The following is a 23097-nucleotide window of genomic DNA, read 5'->3' as shown; positions in this document are numbered from 1 at the left end:
TGGTACCTGCATGGAGGATAAGGGAGGTCAAAGAGGAGCAGAGATTGTGAGCTTCTGGATGGAGATGCTGCTCTCCCAGCTGCAGGGAGAGGTGCCTGCTTCCTGGATGCATCCCTTCCCGTGGCCATTCTCAGTGCTGAAATGAAGAAGGAAGGGTCTTAAATCAGGGAAGGAGGGCAGTGAAAGGCTCGGGGGGTTGCAGAAACCCTGTTTTCTGGCCCATCTTCATGATTCTCCTTGTTCTGGTTGCAGGCTCAGGCATCAAGCACACAAAGAGCTCTACGCCTACAAACAGGTGAGGTGATGCACAGTAAGTTGTCCTCCTCTGCTTAGTGCCAAATCCATGCTGAAGCAGTCACTCCATCAGCTTTCCTTCTGCTGTTCTCCTTGGGAGGCCTTTGGCCATCAAAGGGAAGGCACAATGTCCATATAAACCTCTGTCCCCACTGATTTAGTGGGGACATCTCCCATTGCGAGCAGTGGCACCACTGCTTCCTCATGCTCAAACCATGGTGGGTCCAGCTCCTGGGGTTGGAGCCGGCTGCTCTGATCCAGCCACAGGGCTCCCATAGGGATGTCTCACTGGGAATATCCCCTGGTTTTCCACACACACCAGTGCTCAAGGAACACGACCAAGAGGCTGATGCCAGGATCCTGCTTCAATGTCCCATTGCCTCCAGGGCTTGTGGAATCTTTCTGTCTCCAATCAAGCAGGAAACTGGATGGAATTGGGCTGATTATGATATGATATATGATATGATGATATGTGATAGGATAGGATAACACATTATCATCCTGGATCTATAGCCCTCCCCAGGCATTTAGCCTGGATGAAGATGGAGCAGATGCCCATGCAGGAGCTCCTGGCAGAGTGAGGTTTCACTATGGGGGGGGTTTGGTCCTTGGGGTCCCTGTGCTCCGTGTACTGGGGGGTTCCAGTTAAACTGGGACACTCACCTGGGATCCCTATGAAGGGTTTTCCAATGCATACTCCTGGCAGAAGCTGTGTCCTGATGGAATGCTCTGTGTTGCAGGTTATACTCAAGGAGAAGGTGAAGGAGCTGAACCTACACGAGGTGAGTGGTGGCAAAGAGTCCTTCACCCTCCTCTTCCTCACACTGGGGATGGAGGATGTAGCCAGTACCCAGCACCCTCCTCCTTCTGGGTCCTTTCAGCTTCCAGTGCATCCTTATGGCTTTAACCTGGCAGAGGGGAGACTGGGATGGGAGCAGCAAGAGCCTGTCCCGTGATTCCTCCTCACCCTCTACTCCCCACAGCCAAGGAGCTGATTCCCAAGGGCAGGAGTTGCAGACAGGGACAGAACGGTCCTGGCTTGAGGCTCCTATTTCTGATCCACTCCCATTAACGTGACTTGCAGTGGGGTTTTTGCCAGCACTGGGGCTTAAAAGCACTTCCCGGGGCGAGAAGCTCATCACAGGAGGGATTTGGGAATGTGCCCGGGAATGGCTGGGATAAACCTCCATCCTCCTCCATCCCCTCCATCCTCCTCCATCCCCTCCATCCACAGCCCCAATGCTTTCAGAGCGGATGATGGGTCCATAGAGGAAGGGGTAGAGCAGCTCCAGCTCTTCCCTGGCATTTGGGAAAGGCTGGAAGAAGCAGTTTAGCTCCAGCTCCGTAGAAAATATCCCTTTTTGGGCATTGGGATTTGGGATGTGCAGTGCTGGGAAGCAGAACGGGGGGGATTGAGCAACACCAGGGGCTGCTGCCAGTGCTCACAAGGAGCTGTGCAGAGGGGAAAGTGCCGCTGAGCTCCTCATCCCTGTGGATCTGGCTTTGGTTTTCCCCCTTTTCCCATCACCCACCTCTCCCAGGGCTTCCCGGAGCTCCAGATGTGTGTGTTCCCTAGGGATCATCCCAGCCGATGATGCTCTGGTGGCTGGAATGTATGGACAGGCGCCATGGCTCCCGTGGTGTTGGTACCCGCCTGCTTCATCCCAAAGGATTTTGGCAGCAGAGCTGGCCATTGTTCGGGAATGATGGAGACTCCCAAGCCAGGGGGGCTGGGACAAAGAGCTGGGAATATCCCAAATCCCCAGGAACAGCCAAAATACACTGGGAGAAAAACAGTGTAGGGGAACATTTCAGCTGGGATAACAGCCATTGACTTCACCAGTGCTGGGATAGGGATGCACCCTTTGCCTTCGCATCCCAGTTATCCCTATGGATGCGGCTCCATCCCAGGCACCAAGCAGCAGTGTGGCTTTTGTCCTCCTGGCTCATCCCAGCCGTGTGCCTGTTGCTCCGGAGAGGCTCCAGAGGCCTTTCCATTGGGAAAGGGAGACCCAAGCCTCAGCCTGGGATCCCAAGGGTTGTGCAGTGAAGCCTGGGAAGGCTTCAGGGGGGTCTTGGTCAGGGTTCGGAGCTCCAGAGGAATGGGAATTCCCTATGGCAAAGGGAGGATTTTCCCTCCCCACCCCCAGCACTGGTGTCAGAACCCAAATTCCCCTTTTTCTTCCCCAGGGATGAGCCGGGGGCGGGAGGGGGGAAGTGGCCAAAGGGGAACTCCCAGTGCCTAAAGGGGCTGCAGGAAAGCTGGAGAGGGGCTTGGGACAAGGGCCTGTAGGGCCAGGCCAAGGGGAATGGCTTGAACCTGCCCAAGAGAGGGGAGACTGAGCTGAGCTCTTAGGCAGAAGCTGTTCCCTGGGAGGGTGCTGAGGCGCTGGCACAGGGTGCCCAGAGAAGCTGTGGCTGCCCCATCCCTGGCAGTGCTCAAGGCCAGGTTGGACACAGGGGCTTGGAGCAGCTGTTCCAGTGGAAGGGGTCCCTGTTCATGGAGCTGGATGGGATTTAAGCTCCCTTCCAACACAAACCATGCTGGGATTGGGTCAGTTTGGGGATGTCTCTGTGGTTCCCATGCGCACAAACCCACTTCCAATGCCCTGACTGCTCCTCTCTGCTCCCCCCTCTCAGATCTGTGCCGTGTGCCTGGAGGAATTCAAGCCCAAGGATGAGCTCGGGATCTGTCCCTGCAAACATGCCTTCCACAGGAAGTGAGTGTGGGCATCGGGGCTGCCCTGCATCCTGCCCCGCAGCAATGGAAAGGACCTTGGGTCAGGGCTCCTGGTGCTGCTGCTCCTCAAGCCGGATTTTAGCCCAGCCTAATCCCAATCCCATGGGAAGGGGGTTTGCTCAAATTCATGTATGGAATGAATCTGGGCATTTAGAGGAGCAATGGTCAAGTTGTGAGCTGGCAAAACCACTTATTTATAGATATATACATGTACATATATATATATATACACACATATTATATATATTATATATACACATATATTATTATATGATGTTCATTATATTATATTTATTCTATTATATTTTTTATATTTCTATTATAGTATATTTCTATTCTATTCCAAAAATGGAACTAATTGATCTTAAGGTCCTATTTGAACCCAAACCAGTCTAAGATTCTAGGTATGCCCATCCTTATGTGTGTATATTCCTATTTACCTGTCTAATTCAATATCTATGGATAAAATGGCTTTTTGGAGGCACTGCAGCTCACTGGGACACAGCCAGGGCCCCAAAGCTGCTTGTGTCTGAGGAGTGTTTGGACATCCCTCTTGGATGAGGGCTTGGACTTGGGCTGGGTTGGGAGTTGGTCTTGGTGGTCCTCATGAGGACCTTCCAATGCAGGCTTTGATTCTACAAAATAGAGATGTATGTATACATATGTAAATAGATGTGTAATATACATATATATTTATAGATCCTTAATATATATTTATAGATCCTTAATATATATTTATATATACATATATAAATTCATGTATACTTACAAAGTATATATAAATATATAGGGAAATTTCATATGGATATGAATTTCATGTAAATCTGCTCAGCCTGGACAAGAGAAGGCTCCTCAAGGGGAGACCTCAGAGCAGCTCCAGTGCCTAAAGGGGCTGCAGGAAAGCTGGAGAGGGGCTTGGGACAAGGGCCTGTAGGGACAGGCCAAGGGGAATGGCTTGAACCTGCCCAAGAGAGGGGAGACTGAGCTGAGCTCTGAGGCAGAACTGGGATTGGAACTGGATGCGCTTTAAGCTCCCTTCCAAACCCCATAACACCAAGTCTATGAATGCCCCTTGTATCTACACCCCCCCAAAGGCCTGATAAAGGCACTAAAAGGGGGTGTCAGTGTGTTGGGGTCCCAGTTGTGTGTTTCCCACCTTAGCACCCCATAACCCCCTTTCCCTATGTGTGTGTCCCCCCACAGGTGCCTCATCAAGTGGCTGGAGGTGCGCAAGGTCTGCCCGCTCTGCAACATGCCAGTGCTGCAGCTGGCACAGCTGCACAAGCAGCAGGACCCCGGCCCCCCCCAGAGCCCCCTGCCCGGGGCAGAGAACATCGTATAGCTCCAGCATCCCATGGACCACCCCACAGCATCCCCCCAGGACACCCGGAGCACCGAGGGACAAGTGGGGATATGGGGGGGACCGGAGCACTTTAGTGCAGGGCATGTACCTGCTGGGTGATGTCCCATTGCTGCCTCCATGGAGTTGTGCTGGGATGGAGCCTCTCGTGCTGAAGCCTGAGCTTGATTCCTCGTTCCCGGGGTGAGGAGGGGATTTGGGGTCCTTGTTGGGTGCCTGCACTTCAGCCTTCTGCCAGCACAGCCCTTCTCCTGCACGATATCCATTGGGAAGTGAGACGGAGCAGCAGCGAGCCATCCCACAGCCTCCTGTGCCAATGGGATGTCTCCCTCCGACAGAGAGGCCTGGCTAATGCCAACCTCCTACAAGCCATGGGATTGGAGATCAGCTCCCAGCCGTCATCCTATGGGAATTCTGGGGGTTCTGTCTGGTTCACTTCCCAGCCTTCCAGCCATCCATGGCACCCACTTGGGGACCTGAGAGCATCTCCTCTGCACAGGGTTACCTTTGCCGTTGCGATTCCTACATAGAAGATGGGATCTCGGCATTCCAGGCACCCTGATCCCAGGATTTGGAGCCCCCTTGGCACCCTCTGCCCCTCCAGAAGGGCTTATCCAGGGTGGAGGAGCCGGTGTCAGCCATGGAAGATGCCATCATCCCCTCCTCGGCACAATGGGCTACCTCACCCTCCGACGGGCACCATCCTGGTGTGATCCATGGAACCATGGGAAGGGCAGAGAATTCCACCCTTGGGATTCATCCATCCCATTCCATTAGGTCTGGGGGGGGGTCTGGGTGAGGGACACGGGAACTGGGGGTGGTTTCCTTGCCAAACACCCCCAAATCCAACCCGATTTGGGGGTGGCAACCACCTCCTGGGGTGTATTTGGGCACTGTAGCTCCCACATCCACAGCTCTTCTTCTTAGAGGAGGGGGTGGTGGGTGTCAGTATTCCCAGGCATGGGGCCGGGATGAAATCCCATAGGATTCCCCTGCCTGTTTATGGAGCGTTGGAGCCTCATAGACGTGTTTGTACACTACGGATTCTGCAGCAGAATATTTCTGTCTCTTTTTTGTTGGTGGGTTTTTTTTGTAAGCTCTATTTTTGTATATTTAAGGCTATTTTCAACTCCAACCGAGGCGACTTTTGCTATTCCTGCCCTTGGGAAGGGAAAGGGGAGGGGGAAAAAACCCGGAAAAGGCCAATGGTTTGTATGGGAGTTGATTTGGAATGTAAATAAAAAGCAGGTTTTGGAAGTGGGGGTGTGCTTGCAGGGCGAGCTGCCCATAGGATACCCATGGACATCCCCCCGTGCTCAGCCCTATGGCACCCATGGATGTCCCACCCCATTTGGGACTTTCTGCAGGGAAAGGGCCTCAAAACTGGGCTGGTTTGGGGAGGGGAAGGGGGTTCCCCTTCATCTCCCAGCTGGATGAGGGAATTCCCAATGGTGGAGCTGGTTCCTGGCCCCATGTGCACTGGAAATCCCTGGCCCAGGGGGGTTTGGAGGTTCCATTCAGGAGGTTCCTCCTCTGAGCAATGTGACACAGCCTGGCTGTGGGCAGTGAGGCCTGGCTAATCCCAGCAGTGATAGGATTGGAGATCAGCTCCCAGCCTCCATCCTATGGGAATGCCCGTGATTCCAGCTCCAGATCCCATCTCAGCTCACCCTGCTCACCATCATGTGCAAAATGAGTGGGAAAACCCCTTTTCCTCCTCTTCAAACCCCATTTGGGTGCTCAGCTGTGGCCACCAGCACAAGGCTGATGGAGGCAGTGGAGCTCCCATTGTCCCCTCTCCCTGCCCAGCGCAGGCAGCTGCTGCCCTCTAGTGCTGCCTGGGGCACCTCCATAAGGAAGCACAGAGGGCCCGACCTGCTCCACTCTGAGGCTGCTTCTGGAAGCTCCACACATAGGGGAAGCTTCTGGCTGGTGGGAGAAAGGAGCAGAGGATCTGACCCAGGCGCAGTTGGATCCAGCACCAACATCATGGAAGCAGGGACAGGTTTGGGTTAGAAGGGGCCTTAAAGCTCATCCAGTTCCGAGGGACCCCTTCCCCTGGAGCAGCTTGCTCCAAGCCCCTGTGTCCAACCTGGCTTAGAGCAGCTCCAGTGCCTAAAGGGGCTGCAGGAAAGCTGGAGAGGGGCTTGGGACAAGGGCCTGTAGGGACAGGCCAAGGGGAATGGCTTGAACCTGCCCAAGAGAGGGGAGACTGAGCTGAGCTCTTAGGCAGAAGCTGTTCCCTGGGAGAGTGCTGAGGCGCTGGCACAGGGTGCCCAGAGAAGCTGCGGCTGCCCCATCCCTGGCAGTGCTCAAGGCCAGGTTGGACACAGGGGCTTGGAGCAGCTGCTCCAGTGGATGATCTTGAGGTCCCTCCCAAACCATTCCATGACTCTTTGATCCCAAGTCTGGGAAGAATCCCTGGAAGAAAGGCTGGATTACAGATTACAGACCGTGCACAGGCCGCTTGGCTCATTGAAGCTGCTCTCCACTCTCAGCATCACAGTTGTTCCAAGAGCCTTTATTCAGTACAATCCACATCCCAAGGTGTTTGATCCTCAGGGATCCTGCACTCAGCTCCACATTGCAGGCTGCGTGCACAGAGGCAGCAGAGCAGTGCAGCATGGTTATGGGAAGCAGAGAGGATTCCCCCCGAAGCTACAACACTTCAGCAATCCGTACATGTAAAAGGGAGATTCCAGAGCAGATCCCAAGTGTCCAAGTGAAAACCAGGAGCTCTTTGGTATAGTTCTATGCAGCAGAGTTGAACAACAGAGCAAGGATATAAAACAAGCAAACACACAACATCAAACCCTAGAGTTTCATCCTTACATTTGACTTAGCAACGTCCAGGTCAGAGGTTGAGACCTTCCAGCACATCCCAAAGGGTGGTGTGGTCGGTATGGAAGTGTTGGAGGGTAAAATGGGAATGAACCTGGGACACAGGATTTGTGCCTCACCTTTGGTCTCCAGTGTCCAGGTAAGAAAGGGTTGTAACAGGAGTGAAGCCCTGTGGAGAGCCCAGCGTGTTCCAACAGTTCAGAGGACACAGATTCCAGCCCTATGGATTTGGGATGCTGGGCTCTGTCCCCTGGACACACAACATACTAAGGACATGACACCTTTCATGGTGGGGGGGGCACAGAACGCTGCAGGCTGAGCTCTGGGAGCACAAACCCAGCACATGCTGCACTCACAGGGATCCTGATGGATTCCTGCTGTTCCATCCCATTAAACACAGGTTGCATGGAAAGGGGGATGTGATGGGAATGCTACAGGTCCTACAGATGATCCAGACACAAGCACCACGTTCAGCAGTGCAGCTGCACGTTCTCCTCCTGAACCAACCTGCTTGTTGCTGGGGATGGGGTTCACACAGACACCAACACAAGAGTCCTTCCCTTTGCTTCCCATGAAATGGGGTGACCCAGGAAGCACCCCGACTTCATAGATCCAGTGTCAGGAATCTGCCCAGAGTCAAGGGGAATCCAGGAGTTCCAGAAGAGCCCCGACTGCACCAAAATAACCCTGAGGAGCAGAGAGGACAATCCATTAAAGACTCAGACGTGGGACAAGGGGACACAAAGGGTGTGATTGGAACAGGATGGTGGAAAGAAAGAACTGGGGTTGGGTTTGGGTGCCAGGAGCTTGGTACCAGGGGGATACAAGGGTGGCTTCCATGAGAAGGCTTCCTGCAGGGAGGAGGTGGAGAACTGGGGAGTGAAACTGAGCTCAGGAAGAAGGGGAGGAGGGGGAAGTGTTAAGATTTGGGTTTATTTCTCATTACCCTGCTCTGATTTGACTGGGAACAAACTCATTTCCCCAGTTGCAGTCTGTTTGCCCATGATGGTAACTGGTGAGTGAGCTCTCCCTGCCCTTATTTAGATCCAGGAGCCTTTAGTTACATGTTCTCTCCCCATCCAGCTGCGGAGGGCAGTGACAGAGTGATGTGGGGGGGGACTCCTGGTGTCCAGCCAGGGTCAATTCACCACATAACTACAGGTGGGTGCATTAGGAAACAGACTGTGACTATCATTGCTGCAGTGGAATGCAGAGCTGCACACAATCCTCCTGCTGTCATAGAGAATCACAGCATGGTTTGGGTTGGAAAAGACCTTAAGATCACCCAGTTCCAACCCTCTGCTATGGGCAGGGATGCCTCATGGTCTTAACAGTTCACAAGTGAGATGCAATTGGTAGTAAATAGCAACTGAAACAATACATGTGATTATTCTGACCCTGCACTGCAGTAACTCAGCACTGGGAAGCCACTGCACAATGTGTATGCACAAGTACAGGCTGTAGTAACACAGCAGTAGGAACTGCTGCACAACGTGGACCAACAGGTACAGACTCCACGTGGCTCTTCCCAGAGCATGTAAAGGATGTGCATTTTGCCCCAAGGGAGATGTAAAGGGTGATTTCACCTCATGCTCCAAGAAAAGTGCTTTCAGCTGTCCCTTCGACCAGTAATCCAAAGCATAGGCCAGGAGTCTCATGGAGATGGTATTGATCCGAAGGAAGTTGCCAACAAACACCACTCGATTGATGTTCTGCAAGCAGGAAGGAAACAGCAGGAACATTAAGGGTAAATCCCACTTTCTGCTTGTAATGATGGAACCCCCACCTTAGAGTAAGAATAAAGTTACACTTATAGTGCCTTTGAAACACCACATGCAGAGGAGAGGGGGAGAATCCCCTTCTTGACCTGTTGCTCATGCTCTGGGGATGCAGCCTTCTATGGATGTTCCTTCCATCCCACATTTCCTAACACCTCCCCCTAACTACTCAGCATCCTCTCTGCACTCAGCTGCCTACTCGGAAGTGAGGCCTCAGCAGATGTACTGTGAGCAAGACTCTAGTATCTTGCCAGGTGCCTGCAGTAAATGAAGGTAACAGCAACAGGAGTCAGGAGGATGCTTCCCCCTGTTAGCTCATCCCAGCGGAACAGGCTCCAAATGGAGTGGAGAGCATGTCTCTGTTCTTTCATAGCCCTGTACAATGCTGCTTGACATGAATGCAACAAGGCAGCACTGTAAAGAAGCTGAAAGCACAAAGATACAGGAACAGCTGTGGAAGTGGTGGGGCCTGGCCAGGAAATCAAAAGGAACTGGTGGAAACAACACAGGAAAGATATCCAGCCTCTACATCCCTCCATCCCACCTCTCCTTCCCTCAGCATTCCCAAGAGCTGTGATTCATCACACACCTCCTGTTCCTCAAACCACCCCAGAGAAGCTGTTTAACTCCTGAGCAAGCAGAGGCCCTCAGGAGACCACAGATTCATTCACAGCACAAAGATCTGCCTCAAAGCACACAAAGGAAGGGCAAAATTTACTGGAGAATCCAAAGTGAGTAGATTACAACTTCCTAAACATCCAAAGAGGTGAGTATGAACACGCCATCTACAGAAGCCAACGCAGGGAAGAGATTCCAGGTGACAGGAACACACTAGGGATGCTTTAGATGGGAAGCAATGACACAGATTCCCCCCAGTACCTCATTCAGTGCACACATCCGTGCTATGGAGCCGATGTTGTTCGTGATGGTTATTAGAGTAGCCTTGGCCAGGTCCTCTTTGCTGACAGAGTCCCGCTTCTCCTTGCTCATCATGTTTCCAAAGCTGGAAAGACAGGTTTGGGGTTAAAGGTCCATTTGCATCAGAACTGCAGGAGAAAATGGGAACTCCTCATTTAACCAAAGCAATTCATCTTGAAGTATTTATATGTGTCCCTATATATATATATATGTGTATGTCCCATCCCTGGCAGTGTTCAAGGCCAGGTTGGACACAGGGGCTTGGAGCAAGTTGCTCCAGTGGAAGGGGTCCCTGCCCATGGCAGGGGTTGGAACTGGATGAGCTTTAAGGCCCCTTCCTTGCAGGATCTCCAGTGCAGGACACTGTCAGTCCTTACCTGGATGCCACAGCCCAGCCTGGCAACCCGAACCGCTCGTAGTCTCCTCCGTAGATGTCCCGCACCAGTTTGTCCACTTTGGTGCTGTCCCCATGTGATGCCATCTCAAGAGCCTCTTCAAAGGTGGAGCAACCAGTCAGAAGGCAGCAGAGACCAAAAAAGGTTCCTCCTCCAAGGCTGCAAAGTAAAGCAAAATGAGTGTGACCCACCTTGCTTCTAAAGAGACAGAGCAGGGAAATGGCTCATTCCACTGAAGACTGAGCTGAGCTCTTAGGCAGAAGCTGTTCCCTGGGAGGGTGCTGAGGCGCTGGCACAGGGTGCCCAGAGAAGCTGTGGCTGCCCCATCCCTGGCAGTGCTCAAGGCCAGGTTGGACACAGGGGCTTGGAGCAGCTGCTCCAGTGGAAGGGGTCCCTGCCCATGGCAGGGGTTCGAACGGGATGAGCTTTAAGCTCCCTTCCAACCCAAACCAGTCTGGGATTCTATGCAATACCAGTCCTGAGAAATAACTGGAGTGTCAGGGTACAGCTACCCAAAACTCTGGGGGAAAAACCATGTCCTGTCTTCAAGAAGGGCAAGTGCAGCAGTCCAGCAACTGCCTGGGGAATTGCTGCTGTGCCCGTGTCCATGCCACCACACTACACCTTAGGTTGGAAGTCAGGATGCAAATCTCTGCTGCCAGGATCAAAGCTAACAGTTGTCAACAGGATTACTGTGAGGATGTGTGTGATAATCCCAAACTATGATGGCAAATAAATCACTTGAATTACTGCAGCAGGGCAAAACCAGCTTTTAAAGAGACTGGCTGCAGTTCAGAGACCAAACTGTGGAATCCAGATTCTCTGATCCAGGAGGGATCTTTGCTGGCAGAGGGAAGGGACTGCAGTAAAAGCAGGAGCTTGGTCATTCAACTCATCACCTTTATGGTCCCTAAAAGTGTCATTTACTCATTTACACTCTAAAATCAAACTCAGTTTCCCCCCTTCCAGCACTCACCTGGTGCCTGTCACCCGCTTATAGTTGTCTTTTGAATACACAGCCAAAATGCTAACCCCTGAGCCAATGTTCACCAGCAGGAGAGGATAGGGGTTCTCCAGGTTGAATGGGAGCTTCTGACACCTCTCAGCATCCGTTGGGTTTTCAAAATAGTAACACTCGGAGTGTCCATTGAAGCCAACGGAATCAATGTACAGAACTCCTTTAATAAGGCAATCGAGTTCATCCAGTTTGCAGAGCTGAAGGTCACCCATCTGGCAGGGAGAAAGAAAGGAGAAGGTTGAGGAATTCAGCCAGGGATCTCAAGTGTTCATGCTCAGGGCTAGAGAAGTGCCTTCACTGCCAACTAAACACAGTCATCTCCATGCAGGGGCTCGGATCACAGGAGGGCTCCATCTTTCTGCATGCACATGGGCTGCAAACTGCCCCTGAAGTGTGCAGATGGGGCAGAGGGGGGATACAAAGAGCTGGATGCACTGATGGATGCTGAGAGAATCCCAGCAACTTCCATAGGCCTGAGGTAGGCTGAGGCACTGGCATGAAAAACAAGGGAAAATGAGAAGGGACGGAAGTGTCTGAGCAAAAGAATCCCCCAAACCCATCCCTGAAACCACCAAAAGAGGGATTTATGAATCACTTTCCCCTCTTGTCACTGCCTCCACTGCACAAAAGCCTTTATTTGGTGCATTTTGTCAAGCCCTGGTTAAAGAAAGGCTTTATCACCCGTTTTTCACCTATGAACAAGAATCAAGCTTACAATGAAGCCACATGATAATATCAAACCCCAACTAGGAACCTCCTCTCAGTCAGTTCACCGCCACATCGGACTGAACCTCTACAGCTCACTCACATGCGTGTTAGAAACGAAACCACATGAGCAAAGGAACAATAAATCTCATATTAAGCATGTGAAAGACAGCAATAAGGGAAAACCCCGTAAGACTGAGACCAGTGTAAGCAGTGATTCATCATTCAGGTTGGAGATAAGAAGCTCTTCCCTGGGAGGGTGCTGAGGCGCTGGCACAGGGTGCCCAGAGAAGCTGGGGCTGCCCCATCCCTGGCAGTGCTCAAGGCCAGGTTGGACACAGGGGCTTGGAGCAGCTGCTCCAGTGGAAGGGGTCCCTGCCTGTGGCAAGGATTGGAACTGGATTTAAGCTTTAAGGTCCCTTCCAACCCAAACCATTCCATGATTTTGCAAGAGAGGGAACAGTCTGGAAGAGCTAATACTATGGAAGTCAGTGAGTAATTTTAGAGCTAGAGGAATGTTACATGCACCTGCAGGGCAGAAATGATCCTCATTTGAAGATGCAAACTCGACTCCACCTGCTGTTCCCTGCCCCAAGTTTCAGTTGGGTTAAGCACACATTCCCAAAGCTAAGATTCAGAGCACCTACAGAGAAAGCTTTCTAGTTTTAAGCTTTAAACCAGACTTCATTCCCAGATCCTTAACCATATAGAAGCCAAAAATGCCTACTGTGAGAAAGTCCTGCTCAAATTTGTACGCTCCACCTCCCGTGGCACATAAGGTAGTATGGAGGCTTGAGAAGTGCTTTTCGCTTCCCATTTGGATAAAAGCAGGCATGTCATGAGTAGGAAAGCGTATAAAGTGCAGATTGCCTTTACGTCCACACAGGGTAAGGTCCTTTAGTTCCAAGTGCACATCCCGGATGCCTGTGGATCCATAAGCTACGTTTGATGTCAGGTATTTACGGATGCTTTTGAGGTTTTCCACTTCTTCTTCTTCCTCTTCAGCTGTGATGTCCTTTGGTTCAAAATACACGAGTTTGACCAAGGTGCCTCCGATATCCAAACCAAACCATGGGAACGCTACAGAGAGGAGACAAAAAAGAGCCAAGTTATAAACTGAATCATCAGCAAACAAGTTCTGAAGTGAATGAATCCATGCAGCTCTCTAGGGGATGCAATATCCTGCTTGATCTATTCAACTGGGAAATGAAGGGAGAATCATTACCAGCCTGGTCTGTCCTTGGCTGATACTCCTCTGTCAATAGGGACAACTCCTGTTCTGAGATACCTCGTGTTTGGAAGCTCTAATTGCATTGACAGGCAATGCTCAAAGTACACCCAGCACAGAAGATACACCCAACACAGATACACCCACTAGATACTGCTGTAATTTAATCCCCAGCTATTCCTTTTATAAAGTCCTGATCCAGAGGCAGAGCCAAGGATAATACCAGCGCTTTTACATCAAAGGGATGTTACACACATTAACTAATGACAGCCCATAAGTGAGTATGTGGTACCTCACATTACAGCACGTAACTGAGGCAGACAAGTCATCTAAGATGCCCCAGGGAGACAGAAGCAAATGTCTAATGGGATTATTTTATTAGGCAAATTCCTCCCCTGGTATTAGGTATGCATCAGGGTCAAGCCCATCATCATTTACAGCTGTGGGAGATAAAGAGCTGCATGGAAAAGATCAAGAGAAAGCCCTGATGAGATGGAATCTGTGATTAGCGATGAAAAGTGGAACAGATTAATATGGGTATTAATGAGTTAAGGATAGACCAGAGCTAATGAGAGACACAGAGCAAAGAGACAAATGGAGGCACATGTTATGGCAACAGGATGAAAGCCTTGAGGGGCTTTCCAGAAGGAAAAGGGGAATGTTTAGGATATAAACCTGTTACTAATGTTCCTCTGGGAAGAAGGAGCTCAGGTTTGAGTACAGTTCTTACATCACAGTAGTCAGTGTAATTCTTATAGGCCAGGCTGGATGGGGCTTGGAGCAACCCTGTCTCGTGTGAGGCATCCCTGTCCATGGCAGGGGGTTGGAAGTGGATGGTATTAAGGCCCTTTCCCATCCAAACCATTCCATGATTCTATGACAGACAGGCATGGTAACTACTACTGCTACTACTGCTACTGTCAGCTCTGCAGTAGATGTTCGCTTATCTACAGACAGACGTGGGCCACACAAAGCAGTCCTCATCTCTCCCACCATTTTGAAGCAGGAATCCCTCTGGTTAAGCTCAAGGATGCAGCAGCCACCCCCAAACTGCAAGAGCTTGTTCCTTGTCCCCTTCCATCCCAGCAGTAAGACAGCAATACCCACATACCCAGAGGCAGTGCTTAAAAAAGCTGGAGAGCAAAGCAAACAGCTCAGAGGCAGGAGGGGAATCCCAAAACAAATGGTCTTTGAAAAGGCACAAAGCCTGCAGGTAAGGACATGTCTGGAGTGAATGCAGCCTCTCCTCAGTGGGTTAACTCGGTTGCTGTGCAGAGCAGAGGTGGAACTTCCCTTTTCAGAGCATCACAGCTCCCCAGAGCTGCTGGAACCATCCAGCACTTACCCAGGGCACTTCTAAACCACTGAGTTATTACTATATATATTTACAGAGGGGCCAGCCCCAGCCATTACCAAACGAAATGTTCAAAGAAGATGCAACTATTTTTGGAGGCACATCCAAATCCCCATCACTCTCGAACTCTGATGCATTTACTTCAAACAAGAACAGGCATAAAAATAACTTGTAATGAATGAGAGAGACGAATGTGAATCACAGGTCAATGGAGAAAGGAAGCAGGAGCAATTCAAGGACATTTTCATGGCAGTTTGTCATTCTGCACTCCTGAAATGAATTCCAGAATTGCAAACAGCATCCAGCTCTGGGGCAGCAGCAGAAGAGGGACATGGAGCTGCTGGAGAGAGGCCAGAGGAGGCCATGGAGCTGCTGCGAGGGCTGGAGCAGCTCTGCTCTGGAGCCAGGCTGAGAGAGCTGGGCTGGGGCAGCCTGGACAAGAGAAGGCTCCTCAAGGGGAGAGCCCAGAGCAGCTCCAGTGCCTAAAGGGGCTGCAGGAAAGCTGGAGAGGGGCTTGGGACAAGGGCCTGTAGGGACAGGCCAAGGGGAATGGCTTGAACCTGCCCAAGAGAGGGGAGACTGAGCTGAGCTCTTAGGCAGAAGCTCTTCCCTGGGAGGGTGCTGAGGCGCTGGCACAGAGGTGCCCAGAGAAGCTGTGGCTGCCCCATCCCTGGCAGTGCTCAAGGCCAGGTTGGACACAGGGGCTTGGAGCAGCTGCTCCAGTGGAAGGGGTCCCTGCCCGTGGCAGGGGTTGGAGCTTGAGGAGCTTTAAGCTCCCTTCCAACACAAACCACTCTGGGATTCTATGGCTCTCAGTGCTCTCAAAACCTTCAATCTTTTAAATATATACATTCACTTTTCATTCAGGTTTTGTTACAGCTGCCACTGAACCAGCAGAACACCAAGTGTGGGTTAAATCCCACCAGTTACCCACTGCTGGACACACCAGAGGACCTGGCCAGCAGGGAACCAGGAAGGATGGCAGCAGAGCTGGGTGTGAGTTCCAGGCAGGATGGGCTCAGGGCTTGCCCATCTTCAGTCCCCCAAAAGAGCATCCAACCCCCTGTGCTGGGATACAACCTCAGACAGGAGCTGGCTTCACACGTCCAGGTGCTAAAAGCCTCTGGCATTCCCTATCTGGGAATAGCTCGGCTGTACCTTCAGCAAATCACCAGGGATGAATTTGAAGAGAGCCCATTAATGTAATTAACTGAAACCAAATGGTTCTTAATTATGGAGTTCTCATTATATACAACCCAGCGACAGGTTAGGAAAGCAAGGAAGCAACGTGCCTGCTCAAAATGAGGTACTTCTTCCCTACGCTGGAGTTTTCTATGCAGAGCACTCAAATTCGCTGGGGCAGGGGCAGAACTTCCTCTATAAAGACCTTCCTGCAGGACATGGGTGCAACACGCTAACAGGAGGAGGCAATTCTCTCCGTGACAGGGAGAACTGCTGGTTTTCACTTCCAGGAAGTCATCCAACATGAACATGGATGGCAATGACAGCTCCTTCATGTCTGGGAACTGGAAAAATCCTCCTCCTTCAAAGGGAGAAAGGAGGAAGCTCTCCTGGATGAAGGCCAACACCATCTGCTACTGAGATCCCTCCTAAACCACTGATTTTCCCCAGCATCTACAGTGCAGCCACAAGCACCCAAAGAGCTCTGTCCCTTTTAAATCTGAAGCATCATTTTCGAGAGAGTTGATGCAGAAAATCACAGAATCACAGGATGGTTTGGGTCGGAAGGGAGCTTAAAGTTCATCCAGCTCCAACCCCTGCCATGGGCAGGGACCCCTTCCACTGGAGCAGCTGCTCCAAGCCCCTGTGTCCAACCTGGCCTTGAACACTGCCAGGGATGGGGCAGCCACAGCTTCTCTGGGCACCCTGTGCCAGCGCCTCAGCACCCTCCCAGGGAACAGCTTCTTCCTTAGCTCCAACCTCAACTTCCCCTGTTTCAGTTTGAACCCATTACCCCTTGTCCTATCCCTGCAGTCCCTAATGAACAGTCCCTCACCAGCATCCCTGTAGCTCCCTTCAGACACTGGAAGCTGCTCTGAGGTCTCCACGCAGCTTCTCTTCTCCAGGCTGAACAACCCAATGCTCTCAGCCTGTCTCCATACAGGAGCTGCTCCAGCCCCTGCTCATCCTCATGGCCTCCTCTGGACTTGCTCCACCAGCTCCATGTCCTCCTTATGCTGAGGACACACTGGAGCAGTGTGAGAACTGGCAGCATCCAGGAGCCTCTGGGCAGCCAGAGGGTGATTTTCGTCTGTTAGAAGGTTCTGCTGGAATAACCAGAGCAAGAAGACACCAGTTTTAAAGGCCAAAACAGGAAATGCAAATACTGCTTCTCATCACCTCCTCCCTGCTGCCACCTGGAGCCCTCCATGCGGGAAAAGAGCCTCACACATCTCTCCAAGCACTCACCAGCCAGAGAGGGAGAGGGAGGATGAGAAACCTCTGGGATGGAAAGAGCATCACTGGATGAACCTCTGAACTGCTCCTGCCCAGCACCTTCCGGGAAGTGTTTAGTCTCTCATTGGGTGTTTGGACATGTAAAGGAAAGGCAGGAAATCCTCTCCTCATGGCCAGAAGTGCTCTCTATCCAAAACCTGGTACAATCTTTTTCCTTAAAGAAACTCTATAGCAATTTCTTAGCACAGTAACAGCCACTAACCTGACAGTGAACACCTGACACTGTTTACACTGTGGAAGATATAAAGTAAATCCAAGTGTGCCCAGTGTGAAAAGCACATTCAGGTGCTTCATGGGAGCAGCTCTGCTCTGGAGCCAGGCTGAGAGAGCTGGGCTGGGGCAGCCTGGACAAGAGAAGGCTCCTGAAGGGGAGAGCCCAGAGCAGCTCCAGTGCCTAAAGGGGTTGCAGGAAAGCTGGAGAGGGGCTTGGGACAAGGGTCTGTAGTGATTCCATGAAAAGCAGCAGGGGTAGGACGAAGGTGATTTAAGGAGCTGGCAGGACTGCAGCATCACTCAGCTGTTCAGGCTCACAACCATGAGCCCTATTTTCATTTCCTCCCCAGCACACTACATTGTACCTGCTGTTATAAAGCATCTTAAAGCCATTTTTTCCCCTCAAAGAAAATTATTCTTCATCTTTTGGCCTGAAAGAGTTTTGTTCTCTCTTAACACAGACACTTCTAAAAGCACCTCTATACATCCATTTTTGTACAAACAATGTACACTCAACTCTCTTGTCTTAAACTACTGGGCAGAACTATGGACACAGAACAGGAGCAGAAGACCAGGCTGCAAACAAGGTGAAGGGCTTACAGCTCATACCAAATGCTTGGCACACAGAGAAGCTCAAGGATGCTTTGTGTTCCCTTCATCTCCAAACCCCCTTTAGAGTTCCATGTGCTCCTTGAGGCAAGAAGAATCTAATGCCTTTATCTGTTGTGGAAATGACTTTATAAAATTAGACACTGCATAACTAAAACTCAACTGAGTTCTCCTGAATGCTGCAGAATGATGAAAGAGGTGATAGAATTAAAGGTCTCGTGGTGGATTTTCTTTGTATGACAGCAGCTCAAGCCCTTTTTCAGCCTGATCCTGAAGTTATGAGCCAATTATATCAGAAGCTAAAAAGATTAAGGCAGTGGAGCAGCAAAGACTGACAGTTTAGTTGAGTGCCTGACAGCAGCTCTATGCTTCCTCTAAAATAGCCCATATTAGATTTAATAGTGTTATACCACGATGGAACATTTACAGCTGGGGAAGAAAGAAATGTTCAGCAGCATTTAACAGAGAGTGACACTAAGCCCACACATCCTCCCATCCCTAAAAATAGGCTCTGCTGGGAATCCACCTCAAATCCACAATTCCAAACCATAAAGAGGTATTGAACAAGCAAAGCTTAAAATGTTGCACTGCAAAAGAGCTGCCCAAAGGGCATCTTAATTGTAGCTCTCAGAGGATACTGTGTATATGGAGAGGTTAAAGCAAAGTGTGCATTGTGGTTTTGCATGAGCCTGATGGGAGATACTAACACATAAATAAAGGTGAATGGATGAGGAAATGATTTTTGAGGTTTTAAACCTCACATGGATGTGTTTTTAGACTCTATTTGCAGGATGCTGCTCCTAAACTCCTCTCTGGCAGGGAAACAGGTTTTTAGGAAGGAGAAAAAGCATGGAATTGCTGGGAGAGTGGGAGAAGGGGAAAAAGGGGGGAAGCTGATGAACTGGAACACTTACTTGTTTCTCTTATCATAAAGAAGATCCATTACAAAAAGTACTCCCTGCCTCATCATGATGTGGTCATCACTGGTTTATGCCCTGGAAATTCACCCTGCCCACAGCAGCCCTGTGGCATCCCACAGTTACATTAAATATCCTCTTTACTCATCTGGGGTATTTCCAGCCCAGTTTTGAAGTGTAGATTTCAATAGTGGTACTGGGAATTCATTGCCAGAAAGGAATTCTTCTGGATGGTCCCTAGGGCAGATAAAGCTTTTTCGGTAGTATCACTGCTGCTTGTACTACTGATCCCATCAAGCTCCTCCTGACACCCCATCAACAGACCTCAGAGCAGCTCCCACTGCCTAAAGGGGCTACAGAAAAGCTTGAGAGGGGCTTGGGACAAGGGCCTGTAGGGACAGGCCAAGGGGAATGGCTTGAACCTGCCCAAGGGGAGACTGAGCTGAGCTCTTAGGCAGAAGCACTTCCCTGTGAGGATGCTGAGGCGCTGGCACAGGGTGCCCAGAGAAGCTGTGGCTGCCCCATCCCTGGCAGTGCTCAAGGCCAGGCTGGATCAACCTGGTCTAGTGTTTTCATGGAATCCCAGCCTGGTTTGTGTTGGAAGGGACCTTAAAGCTCCTCCAGCTCCAACCCCTGCCACGGGCAGGGACCCCTTCCACTGGAGCAGCTGCTCCAAGCCCCTGTGTCCAACCTGTCTGAGACCTCCCTGATCTCTGCAGTAACACAGCCCTTGCTGCACGTTACTGGTACAGATGATGGGAAAGAAGAGAGATGAGGAGCTCCAGCACAGCCTGCAGGAATCCCATCATTCCTGGGGAAGCAGAGCTCATCTGCCAGGGCATCTGCCAGCACAGGCTGGCAAGACAAATGTCAAGGTCACCCAGGTTGTCTGCCACGTGCCAGCAGCAGGGAAGTGGGAGCTGGAGCAGAACATGTTTGATCACACCCCCATTAAGCAGTGTGCTTTCATTTAGGCTTCTTTGAACGTTCTCCAAGGTGGGATCAAGCATTTTAACTTCAAAATGTAACTCACTCACACATCAGATGTTGTCCCCGCTAAGGAATGTGCTGTTCCAGCACTCTTCTCTCCCAGTTATCACAAGAATCATTCAGGAAAGACAGGCCACGCTGTAATCCCCAGCTGCACTACACTGACCTTCCAGACTGGATCCAAATCCTGCCTTGGAAGCTGCCAAAACACCTGTTTTCCTAAAAGCACCCCAAACCAGGCTCTGCATTGAATGTTACCCCAGCAAACCACAAGCCCAACAGCCAACTTTCATCTACATCTTCCATAGAACACCCAGAAATAGAGGCAAAAGACTGTAATCACCTAATGCCCAGTTCCACCCTGTCATTCCAGAGATCCTTTTCATTTCCCTGTGGATGACTGCCACCTATTAACTAAGGCGTCTACAACTACAAACCCCCCCAGCTCCCACTGGTGATTCCTTACAACAGCAGCCCCACACATGGACTTTCACATCCAGAGCTGGTTTTGGTGCAGGATGCTCCCCGCTGCTGGTGCTCTTACACCTCCACGACATTTCCCCTCTTATCCTATGGATTCTTCAGCAAGCAAAACCCCTGCAACGGCCTCAGTTATTGAAGAGTAACTTTAGAACCATTCCCTGGTGCAGGATCACTCCTGTAATACAGCAAGATGTGGGAATGGAAGGAAGGGAGAGGCAGAGCCGTGCTGCCACTGCATTAGCACTGCCTGGAATTAGCACTGCAAAAGCAGCAGCCAATTCAGCAAATGTCTTCTGAAGTCTTCATAGAGAATTCCTATTTTTCACACTATGACAGGGTAAAAGAAAAGCTTTTTTCTTCCCCAGCAAGCACAAAAAGAGAAAGAACCCTATTTAATGTGTTACATTATACAGTAACATCACAGCATCTCCAGCCAACAGGCAGCAGGACAATTCGGATTCCCATTTCCAGCCTGGCCTCATTTTAAGAGCTGTGCAGGTAGCAGAGAAGCACACTGATGCTGTTTCATCCTCAGGGCAACGCAATTGCCTCCGATAGGAAGGAAAGAAAGAATCCCTCAGTCCCACCTCCAACATGGCTGAAGTCAGTGAGCAGCCACCTCCAGGCAGCTCCTGCTGCTGCCAAAATGAAGGCTGCCATCCATTTTGCACCTCACTCCCTCCAGGACAGCTTCTGATGCTGCATTTCAAAGCGTGGGCCAGGGGGTGGTTCTCGCATTGCCAAGGCTGTGCCCAGCCCCTCCAAACTTGTGGGGTTCTCCCCTGCCCAATCTGACACCATTCTCCTTGCTCTCTGCTGCTTTTCTCCCCCACGCACAAGCCCAGCCCTGCCCTCCTGGCTCTGGCTGCACACCCTGGTCCTGGGTCTGTCCTCCTGCCTCCTGTTCCTCACCGTGTCCTCAGCAGTGACCTTCCCTCCTGCTCTAATCCAAGGTCCCCAGCTCAGACACCTCAGCACCTGCCCCAACCTCTGTGTCCTGCCCCATGCCCTGCCCCACACACCAGGCACCAGCTCACCCTGAATCTCCCAGAGCTTCTAAAGCTCTGCTTGTCCCATCTCCACGTCAACCTGCTGAGCCCCTGTCCCACTGGGTCCCCACTGTGCTGTCCCCATAGCAGCCATGCTGGACATGTTATCACCCCATTGTGTCCCCAAACTGGCCACGCTGGACAAGTAATCACCCCACTGTGCTGTCCCCACCTTGACCACACTGGGCTCATGTCACAACCCCACCAGGCTGTCCCCACACTGACCATGCTGGGCACATGCCATAATCCCACCATGGCCCCACTGTGCTGTCCCCACACTGGACCTGTCATTGCCCCATTGTATCCCCACTGCACTATCCCCACACCAGCCACTCTGGGCCCATGTCACTGTCACACCATGGCCCCACTGTGCTGTCCCCACACCAGCTATGCTGTACATGTCATCACCCCATCATGTCCCCCCCATGCTGACCCCACACCATCCATACTGGGGCCATGCCACTGTCCTACTGTGCCCCCAGTATGCTGTCCCCACACTAGCCATGGCACCACCCCATCCTGACCCCACACCATCCATACTGGACCCATGTCACTGCCACACTGTGAACCCACTGTGCTGTGCCCACACCGGCCATGTCATCACCCCACCGTGACCCACACCAGCCATGCTGGGTCGATGCCATTGCCCCAGTGTGTCCGCAGCATGCTGACCCCACACTGGCCATATCACCATCACCCCGCGCTGACCCCACACCAGCCATACTGGGCCCATGCCATTGTCACACCATGCTTCCCCCATACTGCTGCACATCATCACACCATCATGCCCCCACCTTGCTGACCCCACACCAGCCATGCTGAGCCCATGCCATTGTCCCAGTGTGACCCCAATGTGCTGACCCCACACCAGCCATGCTGGACCCATGCCATTGCCCCACTGCATCCCCACCGTGCTGTTCCCACACTGACCATGTCATGACCTCATTGTCACCCACCCCAGACCCATATCGCTGCCCCACTGTACTGCCTCAATGCCCCACATCCCTCCCACCTCTGGACCCTTCCTGCCCCATTCCCATCCCTCCTGCCCCATTCCCATCCCCCATTAAGGGACCCCCCCAACCCCCATTAAGGAACCCCCTCCACATCCTCACCCCGCCCCTTCCCTTAGGCCCCGCCCCTTCCCTTTAAGCCCCACCCCTCCCCCTTAAGCCCCGCCCCCGCTGTCCCCTCCCTCCCCGCAGCCCCCCCGTTCCCCCCCCACTCACGCGGCCGGTTCTTGCGGACCGAGTCCCTCCGCTGCCGGCTGACGGAACCGATCCGTTCCCGAGGCTGCGGCCCCGCCGCGCTGTCAGCGCCGGCCGCGGCCCCGCTGCTCCTCCGGCCCGGAGCTCCGGCCTCCGGCCCCACTCCTCTCCGCCGCGGCTTCTCCTCCGCCCCACCACGGCCGCCGTTGGGCAGCGGCTCCATGCGAGCCGCGGCCCGGCCCCATGGGCCGCTCAGCCCCGCCGAGCCGCGCTCCCCCTCAGCCGCCGCAGCCACCGCCTGCACCGCGCCTGCGCCTAACGGCCCCCCGCGCCCCCGGCCCCGCGAGGGTGGGAGAGGCCGTGAGGGGGCAGCCAATCAGCGCGCTTCGCCGCGTGGAGTGACAGGTGGGTTAGCCAATGGGAGGCTGGGATCGGACGAGAGCGGAGCTCTAGGCCCTCCCAATGCGCTTCGCCGCGGAAAGTGACTAGCGCGGCTGACCAATGGAATGCGCGGGTTGG

At 52.1% G+C, this 23097-nt stretch overlaps 2 protein-coding genes across 6 annotated transcripts in view; one reads left to right on the top strand and one right to left on the bottom strand.

The window, feature by feature from the left end:
* RNF24 (ring finger protein 24) overlaps positions 1 to 5651 on the top strand; it is a 31171-nt gene extending 25520 nt beyond the window's left edge. For all 3 annotated transcript variants that reach the window (XM_034064808.1, XM_034064809.1, XM_034064807.1), the window contains 4 exons: positions 253 to 295; positions 1035 to 1076; positions 2935 to 3014; positions 4238 to 5651. In XM_034064808.1, the coding sequence (XP_033920699.1) occupies positions 253 to 295; positions 1035 to 1076; positions 2935 to 3014; positions 4238 to 4376 (304 nt within the window). In that variant the 3' untranslated portion in view covers positions 4377 to 5651. The remainder of the gene's footprint in view (positions 1 to 252; positions 296 to 1034; positions 1077 to 2934; positions 3015 to 4237) is intronic.
* A 1243-nt stretch (positions 5652 to 6894) lies between these two features.
* On the bottom strand, positions 6895 to 22872 carry PANK2 (pantothenate kinase 2). Of its 3 annotated transcripts, none has more exons than XM_034064973.1 (7): positions 22600 to 22872; positions 12777 to 13129; positions 11303 to 11556; positions 10309 to 10485; positions 9893 to 10016; positions 8822 to 8947; positions 6895 to 7922 (listed from the first exon to the last, which is right to left on the bottom strand). In XM_034064973.1, the coding sequence occupies exons 1-7, from the start codon at positions 22799 to 22801 to the stop codon at positions 7872 to 7874; spliced, it is 1287 nt and encodes a 428-aa protein (XP_033920864.1). In that variant the 5' UTR covers positions 22802 to 22872; the 3' UTR covers positions 6895 to 7871. The 3 variants fall into 3 exon arrangements, with proteins under 3 accessions (XP_033920864.1, XP_033920865.1, XP_033920867.1); XM_034064974.1 differs by lacking the exon at positions 22600 to 22872 and adding an exon at positions 13275 to 13349; XM_034064976.1 differs by lacking the exon at positions 22600 to 22872 and adding an exon at positions 13275 to 13292 and having other exon boundaries at positions 12920 to 13129.
* Positions 22873 to 23097: the final 225 nt, after the last annotated feature.

Source organism: Melopsittacus undulatus, chromosome 7 (genome assembly GCF_012275295.1).
Source record: "Melopsittacus undulatus isolate bMelUnd1 chromosome 7, bMelUnd1.mat.Z, whole genome shotgun sequence".
Classification (NCBI taxonomy): Eukaryota; Metazoa; Chordata; class Aves; order Psittaciformes; family Psittaculidae; genus Melopsittacus; species Melopsittacus undulatus.
This window is presented reverse-complemented; position numbering and strand designations above follow the sequence as displayed.